Source organism: Peromyscus californicus, unplaced genomic scaffold (assembly GCF_007827085.1).
Source record: "Peromyscus californicus insignis strain IS unplaced genomic scaffold, ASM782708v3 Scaffold_24__1_contigs__length_46423439, whole genome shotgun sequence".
NCBI classification, from domain to species: domain Eukaryota; kingdom Metazoa; phylum Chordata; class Mammalia; order Rodentia; family Cricetidae; genus Peromyscus; species Peromyscus californicus.
The window spans coordinates 38,168,858-38,189,286 of NW_026294535.1; the positions used below are offsets into that span (position 1 = coordinate 38,168,858).

Genomic DNA, 20,429 nt, shown 5'->3' on the forward strand with positions numbered 1-20,429 from the left:
GCCTTTTCTAAAATGTCAAATGGCCCCCGCCAAGCACACAGCACTTCTGTGCGTAGTCGCCTTTCCCAGTCGGCTAGAATGCTGTGTGATGTCCCACTCCCTGAGAGTCCAGCCCACTCCCCAGAACACCAGAAAAACCAAAACCAAAACCCCAGCTGGCTCTGTATGCTAGTGGGGGAATTCAGTGTCTCATAGGATCCCATCAAACCCCATTTTCAAAAAGGAAGTTACCTTTTAGCCCTGCTAGGGGCCCATCTCCCCCCCCCCCCCCCCCCCCCCCCCCCCCCGCTTTGTGGTTTGCAACTTCAATTTTTCAGTTCTTAGCTCTGTAGGTAAGGGCAGACTCCCGAGAAATCCCTTTGCAGACTCCCATACAGGATAGGCATGCCCAAGGAGTCACAGCTTTGTTACATTAGGACAGGATTTACCAGGTAAACAGATCACCTGAGAGGCAGAAGCAGGGGTGGGGGTGGGGGGGTGTCCACCCAGTCCCTGGGGAGGGAGGGCCAGCCTGGGGGAAGGGAAGGAGTCAGAGGCTGGCAGAGCAGGTTCCCAGTAGAGCAGAGGGCTCCGGTGGGTCATCGAAAGATGAGGTGGTAAAATGGAGAAAAACTCAAAGGTCATAATCCGCACACTGTGACACTTCTCACCTAAGCTATATGGCACTGAGAAAATAGATTTATTTATTTATGGTGCTGGAGACCTAACCCGTATACTAGGCAATACGAAAACTCCCAAGAGCTAGCCTGTCATAAAATGCCCACGGGAAGGCAGGCCTGGAGATGCCCTCACTGCCACCTGGGCTCCCCGAGCCCATAGACTAGGCCTCTCATATTCCAGGCAATCAACTTCGCTACTGAGCTGCAGCCCAGCCCTAACACACTGATCTCTTTAAAGCTTTAAAAAAAAAAAAAAAAAAACTTCAATTGTGCTAGTAATTCCTTTCTGTGGAAGGTGCACGTTTACATGCACATGTGAAGGGCCGAGAATGACGCTGGATGCCTTCTTCAATCACCTGCACATCAGATATTGAAGCAGAGTAACTCGTCTGGCTAACTAGCTTGTACGCTCAGGGACTGCCTGATTCTGCCTCCAACACACAGGAGTGACGGGCAGGCCACCACATCCATCCGACTTTTACGTGAGTTCTGGGGATCTGAATGGCTTCACTCACCGAGATTTTCTTTACCCACTGAGCCATCTCTCTAGCCCCAATTATGCTGGTAATTCTATAACACAATAAAATCCTTGATCTAAGGTCATCTCAAATTCTGACACGAAGTCATAGGAGACCGCCCCCCTGGATCCAGGCATGGCTGGATTCCAAAAATCCAACCTTACATCATCAATTAAGATGGGGAAGAGGAAAGGGGAGCGATTCTGATTGTTAACGAACACTTCTAAACAAAGCAGCTACAGAGGAAAAGTGTGGTAAGTGCCGGGGAAGAGGAAAAGCCGCTGTGCTGTGGAATATTAGAACTGGGCAAAGGTGTGTTACATTTGTTTAGCTTCGGAATGTTACTCCAACTGTGTAAAGGTGTGCTACTTTTGTTTGTGCTGCATTTGTTCAACTGTGTAAGGATGTGTGTCTAAGGATGTAAAGATGTGTGGCATCTGTTTCGCCTTGCCTGCCTAAGGCACCTGATTGGTTTAATAAAGAGCTGAATGGCCAATTGCTAGGCAGGGGAGGGCTAGGCAAGGCTGGCGGGCAGAGAGAATAAAAGGAGATCTCTAGGCTCAAGAAAGAAGAGGAAGAATGAGAGAAGAGAGGAGGGGGGGGGGAGGGGAGGGGAGGAGGGGAGGGGAGAGAGGATGGAGACACAGGGGCCAGAAGCCAGGCAGCCACCAGCCAGAAAAGCAGTGAAGGTAAGATATACAGAAGAAAAGTAAAAGTCTCAAGACAAAAAGTAGATAAAGAGAAACAGGTTAACTTAAATTAAAAGAGCTAGCCAGAAATGAACCTAAGCTAGGCTGAGCATTCAAAACTAATAATAAGTCTCTGTGTCATGATTTGGGAGCTGATTGGTGGCCCAAAAGAAAAAGCCTGGTACGTGGCTGGCTTATTTCTATGGATTCCCCGAGACATTTTAGCTTGCAGAGGCTAAAACAGCTGCTGGAGGAAAAGAGACCTGCAATAATTTCCTGGACCTCAGGAAGGTCTCCTCATGAACCTAGCCTTCCTCTGCCCGTGAGGTGTCTACCAAGGTCCACACATCCTCATGGGTCACCACATGTGGCATCTCACAGCATCCTCCGAACTCATTTCCTGTCTTATTTGTTTAGTATTGGTTTCATGTAGCTGAGGCTGCCCTTAAACTCCCAAGCCTCTGGCTGGAGAGATGGCTCAGTGGTTAAGAGCACTGGCTGCTCTTCCAGAGGACCTGAGGTTCAATTCCCAGCACCGTCATGGCAGCTCACAACTGCCTACAGTTCCAGAAGATCCAACACCCTCACAGAGACATACATGTACACAAAACACACACAAAGCACATAAAATAAGGATAAAATCATTTTAAAAATAAAAATAAAAATAAAAACCTCCTGGTCCTCATGCCTCCATTTCCCAAGTGCTTGGATTATAAGGTGTGCACCACCACCACCCCTAAGCCCCAATTCAGCTTTGTTGTTGTTGTTGTTGTTGTTTTTTGAGACAGAGCTTCTCTGTGTAGTCCTGGCTGTCCCAGAACTCGCTCTATAGTCCAGGTTGGCTCACAGAGATCCACCTGCCTCTGCCTCCCGAGTGCTGGGATTAAAGGTGTGCACCACCACCCCTAAGCCCCAATTCAGCTTTTTTATGTGTTTTTAAATTTCCCAGGCATTGTTGAGCCCTTTGGAGATCAGACACACTTTCTACATACTTTCCCTAAACCCCTCCATCCCGCCTCCACTCTGAATCACTTATTCCAACTTTTCAACAGAACGCTTCCTACTTCAGACATGCAAATGACATCTGAGAAAAAAATACTAAAGCTGTGGACTGAATACATAAAATAGTCTTGACTGGGCTGGCCTCTAACTCACAGACATCCTCCTGCCTCTGCCTCCCGAGTGCTGGCATTAAGGCGTGCGCCACCGCTGCCCAGCTAAAATTGCTTCTTCATTTAGAGCATCCCAAAGTCCCACAATGGACCATCCCTGCCTTTCCATCTCCCCACCGCCACCTTCAGGTGAACATAGCTTCGAAACTATTGCCTTCAATACGTAAACAGAAAAAGTGAGAGGCTAAATGTACCTCGGGCCGGGTTTATAATTAAGTCTACCGTGATATGTATAAAACCAGGAGGAACATTTGTTTATCTTCCCACGTCACTGAGATGGTCCCCACAGTCAAGCAGGTGGAGGCTTGAATACAAAGATTTTAAATCTCCTTTGTCGCAAACACCGCCGCCGTCAACATCAGTTTGGAGGTTCAGCTATGAACTGGAAACTCACACTGCCTTAAGCCAATGAGGCAACGGTGCCCTCCACATCTGCGAGCCTTCATTTTTCATATACACTCTGTGGTGGTGTGGATTCAAATGGCCCCCAGAGGCTCATACATTTGAACGTTTTGTTCCCAGCTGGTGGACTGCTGAGGAAGAATTAGGAGATGTGGTCTTGTTGGAGGAGGTGTGTCTAACTAGAGATGAGCTGTGAGGTTTCAAAAGCTCTGGCCATGCCCCCCTCCCTCCCTCCCACCTCCCTCCCTAACTCCCTCCCTCCCTCCTGCCTGCCGATGAGGATGTAAGCTCTCAGCGACTACTCCAGCACCACACTGGTCTACCCACCAAGTGTTCCCCACCATGGTGGTCAGGGACTGACCCGTGGAAACTATAAGCAAGGCAGCCCCAATGACATGCTTTCTTTCTCTAAGAGCTGCCTGGGCCATGGAGTCTCTTCACAGCCACAGACCGGGGATGGAGACAGGCTCCATCTGGGGTGACTTAATCCACTCATATTCAGACCTCTACCCTTACACCACTAGTGTGCTCAGAACTGCTTTCGACTAAAACACGCCTTAGACGTCGAAGTCAAAGACACAATTTATTGCCACATGCGTTGCTCTCCATGCAGACACCTCCCATAGACACGTCTCCTTACCTTCTCTGCACCTTGCCCCAAATACAAGAGTAAAACAGCCAAGTAGCACAGTCCAACATAAATGTGTGCTAGGCAAGCAACTTCTAATATGATGCCCGGGGGTCCCTGTCTTCTGCTAGTGTGTGTGTGTGTGTGTGTGTGTGTCTGTCTGTCTGTCTCTCTCTCTCTCTCTCTCTCTCTCTGCCACTCCCCTCTCTGTCAACACAGTCTCAAGTGGCCTGGGCTGGCCTTAAAGTCATTATGTAGCTGAGTACGGTCTTGAACTCCTCTGGATGCCCCTGCCTCCACCCACCCCACCCACCCCACCCCCCGCGTACTAGAACTACAGAAGTACACTACCACACCTGGTCAATGCGGTGCTAGGAACTGAATTCTGTGAAGGTTACTCGAGAATTCTACCACCTGAGCAACATCCCTGGCCTGGTCGTCACTTCTATAAGCCCTTTCCCTAAGGTATAAACCGACTCACTCTGAGGATGTCTGTCACCAGTGTGGGGTAGGGGAACTCACAGGGCAAGGCACTGGAAGGCCTCCAGCCAACCGCCATCAAATACCTTGAGACCCCCTCCGTTCTACAGCCTGTGGGGAATTCAACCTTGCCCACAACCGCACGAACACACTCAGCCAACACTCCTGCCGTTCGAGCCTTCAAATACGATCAAAACGGCCACTCTCGTGGCTGCCAGAGTGACGGGCCCCCGGGCTGGCGAAAGCATGTCGCCTGGCATGGCTTTAACTTGGGGGAACTCTATCACCGGTAATTACAGAGGGCTGAGAAGGGGCGAGGCACCAAAGGAAGGAGTTATAGTCCCAACTTCGGCACCCGGTTGCCTTTGTCTGAACCCGACACTCACCTTCAGGGCGTCCCCCTCATTGCCTTCCATCACCTCCAGAATCAGAGCAGCCAGGATGTTGAAGCCTTGGCAGTACCCAACATTCTTGTTCCACCGGGCGTACGCCAACAGCACCCCGCTTGAGTACCACCCTGTCCTGCTCGGCCTCCTGGCCGCAGTAGGAACTGCAGCCCGTGCGATGCAGATCCTAGGAAGGGAAGGGAGAACAGTTTGAAAATGATCTCCTGCTGCGGTTTGGATCCATGCCCTTGAAGGAGCAACTGGGACTCACTCTCTCTGTGTCTCTGTCTCTGTCTCTCTGTCTCTCTGTCTCTCTCTCTCCCTCTCTCTCTCTCTGTCTCTCTCTCTGTCTCTGTCTCTGTCTCTCTGTCTCTGTCTCTCTCTGTCTCTGTCTCTCTCTGTCTCTGTCTCTCTCTGTCTCTGTCTGTCTGTCTGTTTGTCTCTCTCTCTCTCTCTGTCTCTCTCTCTCTCTCTTTCTGGTTTACCATGAAGTGAGCAGTATTGCTCCTCTGTACACACGTCCCACCGTGATGCCTGCCCACCACAGACCCAAAACAACGGGTCGAAAAAAATCTCCCAAATAGTGAGCCAAAATAAATGTTTTCCCGGGGTTCTCCCATTGTGCTGTAAGCCTGTATTTAAGACCTCCTCCCTCCTTCAATAAATGACATTCGGCATTTAAAATTAAATATATATATATATATAATTGAATGAATACTGCGAATGTAATCTAATGAATACCACAAATGTGATTAATATCATGAGTGTAATTAATGAATATCATGAGTGTAACTTAAATAAATAAATAAATAAATAAATAAATAAATAAACAAATAAAAATAAAAAAATGTTTTCTCCTTAGGCATTGACTGTCTCAGGTATTTCATCACAGCTCGGTCACAGTGATTGAGAGATGACGAGAAAAAGTCCTACTATACTTCCTCGGGGGTGGGGGGATGCCTTAAGTTCTTTCTTCATTTCGCCTTTTCCTTTATCAACATGGATATTGATTCTTTGAATTTATAAGCAATTTATACACGAGCCAGAACACTCTTCTGAATTGTGTTTTCCTACTGCTTTCAACTACGCCGCCTGAGAAAGAGTCACAAGGACGCGTTTTAGTCAGGCAAATGTTCTCAGAGTGCTTCCAGAAGCAACACAAAGAATTACTCAATTAACAGAACTCCATTTCCATTCTGTGTAAATGGAGAGTCTTTTTAAAGACGTCCATTAGTCGTGTCTATATATATAGTCATTTCGGCACATAATGCGGGGTGCTAACAATTCTTTGAACAAAATAGGGGATGAGATTTAGTTGCTAAAGCTCTAATACTAAAGACGAAAATTAAACAGCAAAATTGTTATATTACACAGACATCATCCTGTGCAGATCACGCTATACATTTCTACAATATGAACAACACCTGCTGCGCTTTAATATGTAATGGAGCTAATATCTTTAATTTAATTACCAAGATGACACCATGGTTTTCAGGAGAGAAGATCATCTTACTGATGTAGCATTTGCTTCAGTGAAAAAAAATAAGAGATCTTTTTTAATAACATGATTATAGAATGTGCATTGCCTAAGTCGGTCATGGTGGTGCCCTCCTCTAATCCCAGCATTCAGGAGGCAGAGGCAGGTAGATTTCTCTGAGTCCAAGGCTAGCCTGGTCTACATAGTGAGTACCAAGTCAGCCAGAGCTACATAGTGAGACTCCCATCTCAAAACACACACACACACACACACACACACACACACACACACACACGAAAAAAAAAAAACAGGACCAGAGATGGCTCAGTGGTCAAGAGCACTGGCTGTTTTTCCAGAGGACATGGGTCCAATTCTGAGCATCCAGATGGCAGTTCATAACTGTCTGTAACTCCAGTTTCCAAGGATCCTAATCCTCGTCTGACTTCCATAGGTACCAGGAATGACAGTGATACACACACACACACACACACACACACACACGCACGCACGCACGCACGCACGCACGCATGCACACGCCGACACAACACACAGACACAGAAAATAAGGTAATGTTTTTTGAAGGTGCACTGCCTTCACTCATAACTTAAACAGAAAGGGACTATTCCAAATATGAAATTGTGTCCTATGCTGAAATTCCAAATAAAGCATTAAAACGTGGATAATGCACAGGGCTTGAGCATGCAACGTGCAATGCCAAGATTTTTTTAAATGTTCATTTGAAACTAACCAAGTTAGATCAGAAAGTAGCTCGTTTTAGTTAGCACTTCCTCTTTAAAAAAAAAATGGATTTAAGTGTGCCAACACATTAGCCATCTTGTGGTGGCCAAAATGCAGATGAGACAGCCTTCCTTTTCAAATCCCAGCTTAGCATCCCACTGTGGAACACTCACAAAATCAAAGCCCACATGCCCGAGCCTTATGGACAAGGATTATTCTGGTCCCAAATGAAGTCAGCATTGTTGGCTCTTAGTATGAGACCCACAGCCACAGCTTCCCCCACAGCGGACCTGAACTGAACGCTAAGCCACCTGGTTTAACGCGGCTCCATCAGCCAACCTAACGATCTGTAAGTTAACATTTAGACAAGCAAAGGCTCCAGTGAGGGCCAAATGTTTCTAATACGAAATAAACTCACCTCTAAATTTCTCAGTCCAGTGACTTTAACGTAAAAGGACAATCGGTATCCCTGACCCATACTAAAGAAAAAATAAAAAAGGAACTTCAGTCTCCTGCTGAGTAACAAAATTAGATCAAAATTGGATATGAATCGAAGCTCATTCACATTTCCCTCTTACTGGCAACACTGAAATTTATGAAGGCAAGGCACAGTCAAGTTCTCCGTACAAGAGCTACTGATGGATGGGATGAGGAGGCGGATCGTGCGTTCTGGAGGCAGAGGTCATGTGATCCTCCGTCGAGGAACCCTCCGGCCCTTCGAGTCCTTTCTGCTACACGGGAACGGGAAGCCAAGCTCAGGGGTTTACCTTGACTATCTGGATCCCCATTGAGTCGTCGTCCGGATTGCTTCTCTCGTTGAAAGTGAAGCGCATGGTTTTGGCCCAGTCGATGGCTATGCTGTGCAAATAGTGATCTGCCAAGGTCAACCAAACCTAAGGGGATGCAGGAGGAAGGTGTCAGCGGACGTCTGACCGCCATTAGAAAACCAGGACAGCAGCCAGGGAGGGCTCGGACTGCTCCCAGACCAGGGCGAGCTCTGTCTACAAGTCCAGTTGGCTGGACTAAAGTGAACCCTGTGGGATCTTTCCTACAATCAATATTAGTTGTGTTCCTACTACGTGCTAAGTAACAATCTAATCATTAGGAAAGAAAATAACCTGAAGGTTTTTTTCCATTTTATTTCAGTTCATTGAGTAGGCTGCATGATTCCATGACCTCATTTTACTTAATTCTAATTCATTCTCTGCTTCAGCAACAGCTACTTGGCCACACATGGACAGTTCCCCCCGCCCCAGAGGCCTCTGCCTTAAACGCCCTCCCACACACGCCCTCCATACACACAATTCTGACAGATGGGTTCCCAGAATGAATAATTTTTTTCAGGAGTCACTAGATATTTTTACTCCTTTACCTGACACAAGATAATCTAATTCTGAAAAATGAATTTCATAATTCCACATTAATATTCACTTTGAGAAACACTCGGTGTTCAAACTCTAATGTTAAGATTACATTTATAAATTAATAACCTTAGAGTACATTTCAGATTTCAGTATTTGAACATAACTTGGCAAGAGCAGCATTGATTAATATCTCCAACTAGACTTTTATGCATCAGAATCCTGCTCAAATGCCCCGTGGATAGCTCTGCGTTAGACACATATCAGACATCTCAACTGCATCAGATGTGAGACCAGTTATCTCACCCCCCCACCGCTCCAATTATACACACACCTACACACCTGTTCCTCCCATCCACACCAACGGCACCTCTCTCTACCTTTCCAGCCACTTGGGCCAAAATCTTGAGGTCCTCTTTGACATCCCATGTACGTCCGATATTCAATCCACGGGGCATTCATCTCAGCTCAGGCTTCTAAATACACCCAGAATCTAACCCTTCTCACCATCTCCAATGACCACAGCCCTGGCCCTTTTCTTGCCTGAATTACTATAGTCTACGTGTCTCCTGGTTTGTACCCTCACATCTCATATGCTCAAGGCAGCAGACAGGGTCTCCCATCTGACCAGCCTGCTTGGAACTTCCTGGTGCGCTCTCTCTCTCTCTCTCTCTCTCTCTCTCTCTCTCTCTCTCTCTCTCTCTCTCTCTCTGTCTGTCTCTCTCTCTCTCTCACACACACACACACTGAATAAAGAACCCTAATGCTTCTACCGCCTAGGAGTGCGTTCGTGACCTAGCCACTCACAGTGCCTCTAGACCCACCCCCTTCTGTTGCTCCCCCCCACCCACCTTTATCAACCTCCCACTACAGCCTCCTGCTTCTCTGAGAAGATGCCCCAGGTGCTCCCCACCTGAGTGCCCTCCCCCCCCTGCCCCCTGCCCCGGGCAGCCGCAGGTGGCTGATCACTTCCTCCTTCAGGGCCCTACTCACATGTCAGCTTCTGTATAAAATCCCACCTCCTCATCCCTCGCCTCCCACGCTCTGCCTTTCTTTCTTTCTCTGCTTTAGTCTATCATCTACAGCACGTATCGCTGTGTGACACACTGTACTGGATTCACTGTAAGTTCTACGAGGACAGACTATTCATTCCATCTGCTCTTGTGTCCACTGACCGCATCCCTCGCACGCAGAGCATTACCCGGCACAAGTAATACACATCCATCGCATGATTAATGAAGAACACACTTTTTGACGTCCCAGACATTTTAACGCACAGAGTGATGGTCCCTTTTTGTATTTTAGCCCTGTGGGCCCACTTACCTTTCTCCTCCATTCCTTTGGGATCCCTGTTGACAGTCTGGCAACTGCCTTGAGAGCGTCATACCACTAGGACCAGAGAGAAATATTAGAAAAGTAACAATACGGACTTTTCGGGCTTCCTCCATCTTGACATCTGTGCTGGCTATTTTTATGCCCACTTGACACAAACTAGAGTCACTGGACAGGAGGGAGCCTCACTTGAGAAAACACCTCAGGAAGATCTGGCTATAGGCCGGTTTGTAGGGCATCTTCTTAATCAGTTATTCATGGGCCCAGCCTATGGTGGGTGGGGCCACCCCTGGGCTGGTGGTCCTGGGTTCTATAAAAAAAAAAAACAGGCTGAGCAAGCCGTGGGGAGCAAGCCAGTCAGCAGCACCCCTCCATGGCCTCTGCGTCAGCTCCTGCCTCCAGGTTCCTGCCCTGTCTGAGTTCCTGTCCTGACTTCATTTGATGGTGAACTGTGATGTGGAAGTGCAAACTGAATTAACCCTTTCCTCTCCAACTGGCTTTGCTCATGGTGTTTCGCCACAGCAATAGAAACCCTGACTAAGACAACATCCATAGTATGTGAGAAAATGAACACAGCACCCTAGGACATGGGGCTTCTCTCCACCAGAAGTTATCTTTCTGGGGATTGTTAAGGATCCCGACCCTTAACTATCCTAACTAAACACACCTGTTGCTCCTGTGGCCCCAACAGTTGGGACAGTCTGAAACGAAAGGCCACACACACCATGAGTTAAAGATCTGTCTGTGAGTTTTTCCATGAATTCACATTTTGTGGTTTCTGAAGTGAACACGTAACCATGTCCACCTAAATTTATTCACTCTCGGTATCACTTTACCAAAAAATGCAAAGGTTTTCATTGCGAGTATAAACCCAGGTCCCTTATGCTTTCAAAGTTATTTTATTACAAACTGGGGGAAACTGATATCTCTTGTGTATCAAAATATATATATATATGAATATTTTCATTTTAAGGATATATGACAATGTACCCTGCTGATATTCCCAAATTTAAAAACAAAATGCCTTAAAAGCCAAAAGCAAAGTTACCTGCTGAAAACCATTTTGGCCTAAAGATGGCTCAAGTGTGAACTTCAATTTTGTATCAACTCCTAGAAGAAAATTAAGTAGTTGTTATTTATGGAAGTTATAACCAAGTTATATTATAAATCAACACTTGGTCCTACTGAACTGTGTTAAAAAGTTTAAGTGTTTTTTACTGAATTTTAGCCAATTTCACTAAAATTAAAATATATTGATTTTAATTTTTTTAAAAAATGACCTAAGACAATAAAATGGAGTTTAAAACATTGGATGGTAGCCTCCACAGACGCCTAGGGTAACTCAAAAACAAAACCGGTAGCTGGCATGACAGGCTAGAGCCACAGACCTCCATAACTCAGACTCCTTAGCCTGTCTGGACCTCGATCCCCTGATCGCTGAAGGGAGCACAGCAGCTTCCACTCAGAGGACTGTGGCCATCATGACTGGCTGTCAATCTCCTCACCTGGGTCATTAGCAGTTATAAAACACAGAGGAGGGATTCTCCACCTCCAGAGGGTGTTTTTCTGCCACACTTACATAGACTAAGACAGTTAAGAAACTTCAAGGGCTGGAGTCGAGCTTGGCAGTACATCATCTGTCTAGCATGTGTGAGACCTTGGGTTCCATTTCCGACACAAGGCGGGGGTGGGGGGTGGGGGTTCTTCACTGGTGCATCAAAAGCTGTAATATACCATCACGGCACTGTGAGTGTGGCAAGGAGGCAGAGCTAGTGCCTGGTGTGTGCAGGGCACAGAGGCAGAGTCCTAACAGTACAAATTAGACTCCATCCATGTACATCTTTCTGTTTGCTTTGATTTGGTTATGCCGGGGATGGAACCAAGAGCCCAGTACGTGCTCTTTCACTGGGCTACACCCTCCCACACCTCTTTCTGCTTCCGGAAAGATTTATTATAGCAATTCCATTTGATGACTTCCAAATATTTTAATTCTGTCTTAATATTCATTGATGATAAAATATATATTATATATATATAAATATAAAAATATATTAAACTCTAGAGCATAAACTAAAGATAGGACTGAATTCTAATCCTAGGTAATCTACCACTTTAATTTTCTTTAATTTAGATCCCAAATCTATGGAACAGAAATGAGAAAGTACATAAAAAAAAATACACTTGTATTACTTATATTTAGCCTATATTCACAATTCTGTAATAGAATTGTATGTTGTTATTGCAGAGAAATTCCATAACAATTCTTATTTGTGTTTAAATTCTATAAAAAAAATAATCAAATCCAAAAATACGCTATATTCTTTTTCTACCACTTCAAAATCATTTGATAACACGGTTTGGTTTTTGAAGACAGGGTCTCATTACTTCACCCCTAGTGGCCTGGAACTCCCTGTGTAGACCTGTCTTGTCTTCACTTCCTGTGTCTTCTAAGCACTGGGATTATAGGCAGGCACCAGCATCATGTCCAGCTTTAAGTTCTGTGTGTGTGTGCATGCGTGTGTGTGTGTGTGTGTGTGTGTGTGTGTGTGTGTGTGTGTGTGTGTGTGTGTGTGTGTACGCACTCAGGTGAGTGTGTCTACTTGGGTGTGCATGTGTGCAAGTAAGCACGCACATGGGGCGTCTCCCTCAACTGCTTTCCACTTTATACTTTGGCTCAGAGTCTGTCACTGTGGAGCTCACCCATGCTGCTAGGCTAATCAATAAACTCCAGCCCGCCCCCCGCCCCCAATGCTGGAGGTACGGGCTTACACTGGGCAGTTTTTGCATAGTTTCTCGGGGTGCAAATACAGGTCCTCATGCTTGCAGAGCAAGTGCTTTACCATTAAGTCATCTCCCCAGCCCCTTCAGCCAATTTTAAAAAAGACTTATTGCTTACAAGTTCAAGGACCAAGAAATGTCAAACATTCTCAATAAATACTCAGAAAAATCAAATGATGACATTGTTGCCACTCAGAAGTAGACCGTAGAGTACTCATATTAAAAACCTCTCAACTTCCACCACTTAGATGTTGGCATGGGTTGGAACACTTAGAGGTTGGCATGGCTAGGAACCATCTTCAGGACTTTAAAAAAAATAATAAAGTGGCCTTTTAAAATGCATACATATGGAATCAAGAAGCAAGAAAGACATGTCTGGTTGGCCCAAGGCCATGATGGTAGCAGATAGATGGTGGTGATGTTGCTGTTCTCACTGAAGACGATGGTATGGAGCCCTGTACAAGTAAGTGTTCTGAATACATGTATTGAGACCTAGATTTCCCGTCAAAAATTCAGGGCATCCGATGATGATCATACCTTCACATTTCAAAGCTTTAAAATCAAAACCGTGTTATACATGGATAGATGATTTTCTTCTCCAAGAGAATATTAATTGCCCACTGATTCCCATCTCTGAGAGATCGTTTTTACCAAGAATGCCTCCAGTTCCAACCAATGAAATGGACTTTGAAGCGTGAGTGCTGTCCAGGCCTGGGGTGCTGAATGCAAGCGCTTATGATTATGATTCCTGCTTTATTACAAAAAGACCAGGAAATTCGGCCCCATGGTGACTTTCCCAGTGTGCTTGACCAAATACGCTACTTTGACTTTGGGGGGCCACTTGCTGGGAGTATACCAATTGCTTTCCCGTGCCGAAACCCCACTGGGGCTAGTTAGTCAAAATCACAACTATTTTCTCCTGATCAAAAGTGAGTCAGGTTTTAAGTGGAACTGATCACTCGCCGCCCGCATGCAAAGGCTTAAATCGGGTCATTTTCACGCTCTTTTCTTCTAAGTGAAACGAGAGGAGAGGAGGTTTGTGTTTCATCTGATAATCACAGCTGTTCCGGATTCAGAAATACAAAACACTGTTCAACGTGGGAAGGAGATTTAAAGAAGAAGAAAAAAAAAAAAAAAAAGGTAAAAGAAGACCGGAGAATAAATACTACACTCTCTGCAATTAGACACTTCGGTGGGGGAGAAAAACAAAGAAACCACGAGGTTCGGAAAGGCAGCGAGGCATTCCACCCTTCGGGACCCAGTGCCTGGGCAGAATCTGCAGCGGCTGGGTGACAGCAGGTCCCAGAAGGGGTTGGGAGGTGGGATAGGAGGGTACTGTGGAGACCACAAACTGCCTGGAGGCAGCCGGGGCCACTCCAGGGAAAGAAGAGCGCCGAGCGGGCAAATAGAGCTGCTCCCTCTGCGGCCACCCCTTGCCGGAACCCTCGGCGCCCGGGCACGGGTGCCAGGGCCAGGCTCTTAAAACCCTGAGCAACGATACCAGGTGACGGAGCTGGCGCGGAGATAAGCGCAGCCTGGAGAAGCCGGGATGTGTAAATACAAGGTAATGGTAGGAAGGGCCTGTTCTCACAAGGCCAGGAGGGCTCCTGGACCTTACCTACGAAAACGAGCTCATGCCCTCTCCTACCCCGACACAAACACACCACCACAGGACTCTCGAGAAAACATGCACTCGATCGTCCTTTGCTTCCGACCTGCGGGGCCAAGGCCAACCCACACAGCTCTTTGGAAGTCCGGCTTCCAGGGCGCCCGAAACACAATAGGTGACGCAGCCTGGGCTGGAGGGGGCAGCCTCCCTTCCCCACCGCGCACACGCACGGAGGAGGCCGAGCGCATAGGCCGCCGCGGGGTGGCTTCTGCGGGGCGGCGGGTGGTCGGTGCCCTGGTGGCCGCCGAACGCACCCAAGCCGGGGTCCGCTCCCATCCCTCCCACCTGCACCCCGGCGCCCGTCCGCAGCCCGCGCCTCACCCGGCTCCAAGGTGCAGAGCAACCGGGGCGCGGTCCGCGAGATGCAGCTGCGCTTCTTGAGCACATTGCTCAGGATGGTGCCCACGCCGCCGCCGCCGCCGCCGCCGCCCTGGCGCTTCAGGCATCGCCCGCCGCGACGCAGGGAGCCGGTCAGCTTGTCCTGCCGCATCCGAGAGCGCCGGCGTCGGCCTCCCGGGTCCTCGCGGCTGCGCCGCCGGAACGACTCCGCACGCGGGGCTCCGAGAGTCCAAGCCGGCGAGGCTCCCTGGCGAGCGGCGAGCGAGCGCGCAGCAGCGGCGGGAGTTCCGGAGACCGGAGGATCAGAGGGACACGGCGGGAGCAGCGGAGCTCGGGGAGACCGGCTGGCATCTGCAGTGCGGAGCCCGAACGGCTGAGACCGGAGCGGGCTGGGAGGGGAGAGGGAGGGCGGGAGCGAGCGCGCGGGCGCGCAGAGACGGAGGCGGCGCCTCGGCACCCAATCCCGGCATCAGCCAGAGCAGGCAGGGCGGCCTGAGTCCCCCGGAGCCCAGAGCCAGCTCGGAGGACAGAAACCAGAAACAAGGCAGGGGTGTCGCACTTCTCCTAAGCCTGGGGGGTGCTGGAGGGGCCGCGCAGGTGCAGACACCTCCAAGTGCCCACCTAGTCTGAGCAGCCGGGGGAAGGGGGGGGGGGGGATATGGAGGGGGAGGGAACGCAAGGCTGTCCACGGACGAGCAGACCCTGGGGCGCAGAAGCTGGCAGATGGTGACCTCAAGCTTCAGCCCAAATTATGTTCATGACTTTCCTAGCCACTTAGAAGGGCAAAGAACCATGATTAATAACAACAACAACAATACAGTCCCTCTTGGGAAAAGGGAACACTAAGAAAATGTTCCCATGGAAGAAGCAGTTTTTAAAAGAAGTGTTTCTGGGGACGAGGCCAGGTTCTTAATAAGAAAACATCTGCCAGACTTGAAAAGCTCCTAAGAAACTTGAAAGGGTGTAATTTTTGAGTCAAGGCTTTGGGAGGTGGGTTAGTAAGAAGGAATAACTGCAGCAGGTTTGGCACCTTGGCCGCCGTCACCAGGATGGTGACATTGAAGGTAGGGGTTCACCCTGATGGATGAAGGATGATGGCCACATCCTGACAAGTTCCATCCGGCCTGAGGCTACCGATGGGGGCAGTCCACCATGAGCTGCTGCTGGAGGTAGCAATCCTGGGGAAGCAGAGAGCCCAGGATGCCAGCAGTGCCAACCTGAACGTGGCTCTGCTAGGTATGCAGCAGCCCTCACCCAGCCCTATACTGCTTTCCATCAGGGTCTAAGTTGCCCTGACTGGCCTTGAACTTGTGATCCTCATGACTCAGCCTCCTGAGGAGCTGGTATTACAGCACTATAATCCCAGACCTGGCTTGCTTGCTTATTTTTTTTGTCCTCTGCCTATAATACATGTAAATATAAAATCATATGATAGCCAGGTATGGAGGTGTAAAGAACCCCCCCCCCCATCTGTCTTTATGGCCTCTTTAAAGTGCCTTTTTGTTATTGTTGTTGTTACATTCTTTGGTTCTCCGCTTCCAAATCTTCCAACGCTCTAGATAACAGCAAGTTTGCCTTCATCAATACTAGCAGTCCAGACTCAGACTTCTTCAGCCCTTCGTTGACACGCCTGCTCTACCACCTCTTTCCTTAGGACCACAGAATGCCCTTCCGGACTTCAGCAAAGTTCTCCGGGAGTACTGGTCAACCAGCTAGCCTTCATAAACACCCTGCCAGGGGAAGGATATTTCTATCAACTCCAGTCTCTCCTTTCCTTTGCTGATGAGACAAGCTGGAAATCACCTCATCTTTTCTTCCTATGGAAATTTCAAAGGCTTTCGGCAGCTCCTGCAAGTCACTGATCTGGTTCAACGGCTGCTTTGCCAATGCCATGCGGTTTTTCATTTCCATGTGGAACCAAGTCAACACTTGCCTACTTAAGACGCAGTGTTTGTCTTAAGATCTGGACTCCAGAGATCTAGTACACTTTCCATCTGAATGTTTTCCTCAGGAACAAGACAATGGCCCACAACTATTTCCACCATGATTTCTTCAAAGCAAGTTCCAGGCCATCCAGGGCTACACAGTGAGACCCTATCTAAAAATAAAAGACAGAGAGAAGACCGTTCCTGAGCAACCCTTTGAGATATAACTTGAGAGTTACCAAAATAGAATGTATGGCTAGCGCTAAGACAATTGTGACGCTCCCTTGGGAAGCCCATTCCACACTTGAGTATGTCTCATTCTTTTCCTAGGCATTCCCCCCCCCCTTAACCCACATAATTAAAATCTATGTGAAGCTTATCATTTACAAACTTTTACTCTCCTTTGAAAAGCCCACATCCATACTCTTGGGTAGGTCGTGCATTATTAGTCCTGAACATCTCTCCTCTGCCTAATCTTCCTGTTGAAAATCTATATTAAAATCTCTTTTAATAAGCTGCAACTCTGCTTCAAGAAACCAAAAACTGTTTCATCATCCATCTGCTCCTTCAGTGCTTCTGAACTAGTGCTAACCACCATTGCTATTACAAAGGAAAAGCCATTCTTAAAGTACAATGGGATATTTCCCTTTCAAAAGCAGGGGGATGGGAGAGCATAGAGTTTTTTTTATTTGGTCATGTTCGGGGTGGGGGAGTAAATTTTTAAAACTATGAGAGAGGAGGTCAGTGAAAGACCCTGTCTCAGAAAACAAGATGATGGGGGTCTGATGAAGAACAGCTCCAGAAACTGTCTTCTGGCCTCCACATACACCTGCACACACATGTACACTTACACACATGTACATACTCACATACATGCCCACACACACAAAAAAAAAATTCAAAGGAAGGAATAGAGTAGACACAAGAATGGAACATTGAGATTTCTCTAGATTTGCTTAAACAGGCTTGACTTTGAAATAATGCTTATTAAATGCTAATAAACTTAAGTTCTTAAATGAAACTACAGAAATGAATTAACATAAATGAACCTAACTGAATAGGCCATTTATAGCACAAAAAAAACATAAGAAAAAAATTATTGTACTTAGAGCAGGGATATATACTGTAAGGAAGAATAGAACTGAAAAATCTTAATTTTACTCAGTAGGTAACAATATTGGTGTTTTAACTCATGTGCTATAGGAGAAGGCAAATAATTATTGTCAAGGGGAGCCAATATTATATATAATTACATAATCAAAGAAATTGATTTTCCTTAGAATACTATATAACTTTTTTTTTTGAGACAGGATTTCCCGATGTAGCCCAGGCTAGCCTCAAACTTGCCATCCTCCTATTTCAGCCTCCTGAGTGCTGGGTGGGGTTAGAAGTATGTGATACCACACTCAACTCACATGTACTTAAATTGGAAATACTAGTATGAACTCACCTTTGTCCTCAAATATCAACTTGCCTGCTGAATCTCAACCGAAGGGCAAATCCCTAAGCAGAACTAAACATGGCAGCACTCAGGGTATGGTGACTAGAACCCATTCTCCACTAAAAGAAGCAAAGGCTTCCTGGAAAAATGACAGAATCAGAAGAAAAAAAAAAAAAAAGCCCATGCGACCCTGTAACATCTTCATGCACTCGGGGTGAATGGGGTCACTTCACAAGGGCAAAAAAGCCACCTCACCAGGCCCCTCGGCTGACGAACATGAAACCACCCCAGGATCAAAAGCAATCTCTGCATTTGACTGAAGAAACACTGGACATCTCTTACGTGCTTTAATAATGCTATTCTGACTGTCGGTCGGGTCCGGGATCTTGCAATAATGGGGGACAGACCACCAAAGTCTATTAAACTAGAAGCCAACTTTATTCCAGAAAAATTTAAAAAAATTAAAAAAACACCACAGGGTACAAAATCTTATCAGCTAGCTGAGACCACAGCCAATGTTGAAATTCTGGAGCTGTGGCAATGGAGGTGGGCACTGGCCCCCTTTAATAGTGTAGGCATGGGGTGTATGCTAGGAGTCATGTAGGACCATCAGGTATGAGGTGCATGTTAGGAGTCATTAGAAATAACTATTAAAAGTTAACTTTGGTCCAGGCAGTTGTCGGCTACAAGGTACGAGGTGGTTTAAAGTTACCCCCCGGCTGTTGACAGAGGAGCTGGCTATAGAGTTAACCTTTAGAGCTGATGACTATCAGTTTTCATCTCTTAAGCTTATAATTTTATATTTCTATATTCCTGGACCCTTCATGACCAAGCCAGGAAAAGGAGTCATCCCCCGTGACCCCGGCACACTTCTCTTGTCCATGCATCAGGGGGGCTTTGTGAAACACCCCCGGATTTGAGGAGACGGTCCGAAATGGTGTAACTCTAAGAATGAAATTTAGAAAACTCTGTTTACATGAGGTTAGCTGCTAATGCAAGCCAGGATGACGTGTGCTGGATGAGCCGCATGGTTTCACCGTCTGACCGAGGACTCTCGGGAAGTGTCATTTTATAAGATGAAATCAGGGGGCCCTCCAGATTTGCCTCAGATTTCCCGGCCTTCTTCCACAAGCTCAGGTACAGAACCTTACCCTTCACACGCGTCTATACGGCACGTATTCATTATCCTCCAGTTTTCCTTAGCCATCCGGCCTCTCTCGGTGATGCTAAGGATTATAGGAAGGGCTGATGTTTTGTGCTTAGCTGGCCAATGTTTTAGAGGGCTAATGTGCTCCCGAGGCTGGAGACGGTGAACCGGCAAGAGCAGAAAACTCCAGGAGGACAAGTGTGCCGTGAGTGCGGTCTTGCCTTCCAGAACTCTCCTCAGCTCAAGCCTTAGCCGGCTTTGTGTCTTCCTTTAACAAAGGATGCTATTCACACTGTACCTCCCTGGGCCAGTGGGAGAGGCAGCCTCACGGGCCAAGAGGAGGAGCCTGTCTTGTGGGAAGGACACCCAGCACCCGAGGCTGTATGACACATGCCACTCAGAGCACCCCGCACCCTTTAGCTCAGATGTCACGCTCATCAGGCAAACCTCTGATTATCATTTGGCTCCGGAAAGGGCTGCTGCCTAGAAGGGAATGTACAGGACATGGCACACGGTGGCGGCCACCCCTGAGTTCAGCTTAGCAAGCTGCAGGCCAAGATTCTGGGCTGGCAGAGATGAACCTTGACCTGGATGGGGTATGGGACAGGTCAGGGCTGACAAAGACTTCTCTCTGAAATTCTTCACAATACTTTTCTTCCTCATGGTGGAGGAGCTTACTTCCCAAATGAACATTCCATTTCATTTCTTTCAGATTACAAGGGAAAAAGGGGTAGGGGGTGGGGGGCACAGGGGAAGAGCTTCTCTGAAATCTTTCCGTTCTAAAATTGCATAAAAGTTAATATCGTTTGTGTGTGTGTGTGTGTGTGTTTGTGTGTGTGTGTGTTTACTACTATAGCAATAAATAGCAAGGGAATAAAACAATATTATTTTGTTTACATTGGGAAAGAAAGCCAAGACTGCCAACTTTTGTAGCAAACAGATAATTAAGTTAGTGCTAAAACATAATACTCTAAAAGTAGCCACGGCACAAGCCTGGTATTATATTTATTATGTGACTCACAGCTTCTTATTTCATGTCTGGGATATTGTTTTCCAAAAGCAAAAGATGTCATTTGAAGGCAACTGGGAGAAAATAAGCCAGCATGGCCTTGGCCTGAGGCTATCAGCAGCAGGGCCAACCCATCATTAGTATCTACCTCATCAAATGACCCTTCCCACCAACAATGTCAGTGAACCGCCATGTAAATAAAGCACACCTTACAACTAACTGGAAAAGTTATGATTTCGGCTGATCATGGGGGCAAGCTCAATAGAAACTGTATGCTGG

The 20,429-nt window shown here is 47.2% G+C and overlaps 1 protein-coding gene across 1 annotated transcript in view; it reads right to left on the reverse strand.

Annotated features, from left to right (window-relative positions):
• Positions 1–15,066, reverse strand: part of Tbc1d30 (TBC1 domain family member 30) — a 50,345-nt gene extending 35,279 nt beyond the window's left edge. Inside the window, 6 exon segments of the mRNA XM_052753470.1 lie at positions 4,935–5,048; positions 5,050–5,121; positions 7,917–8,042; positions 9,834–9,899; positions 10,891–10,952; positions 14,611–15,066. Of these exon segments, the coding sequence (XP_052609430.1) occupies positions 4,935–5,048; positions 5,050–5,121; positions 7,917–8,042; positions 9,834–9,899; positions 10,891–10,952; positions 14,611–14,779 (609 nt within the window). The 5' untranslated portion in view covers positions 14,780–15,066.
• Between the last annotated feature and the right edge of the window lie 5,363 nt (positions 15,067–20,429).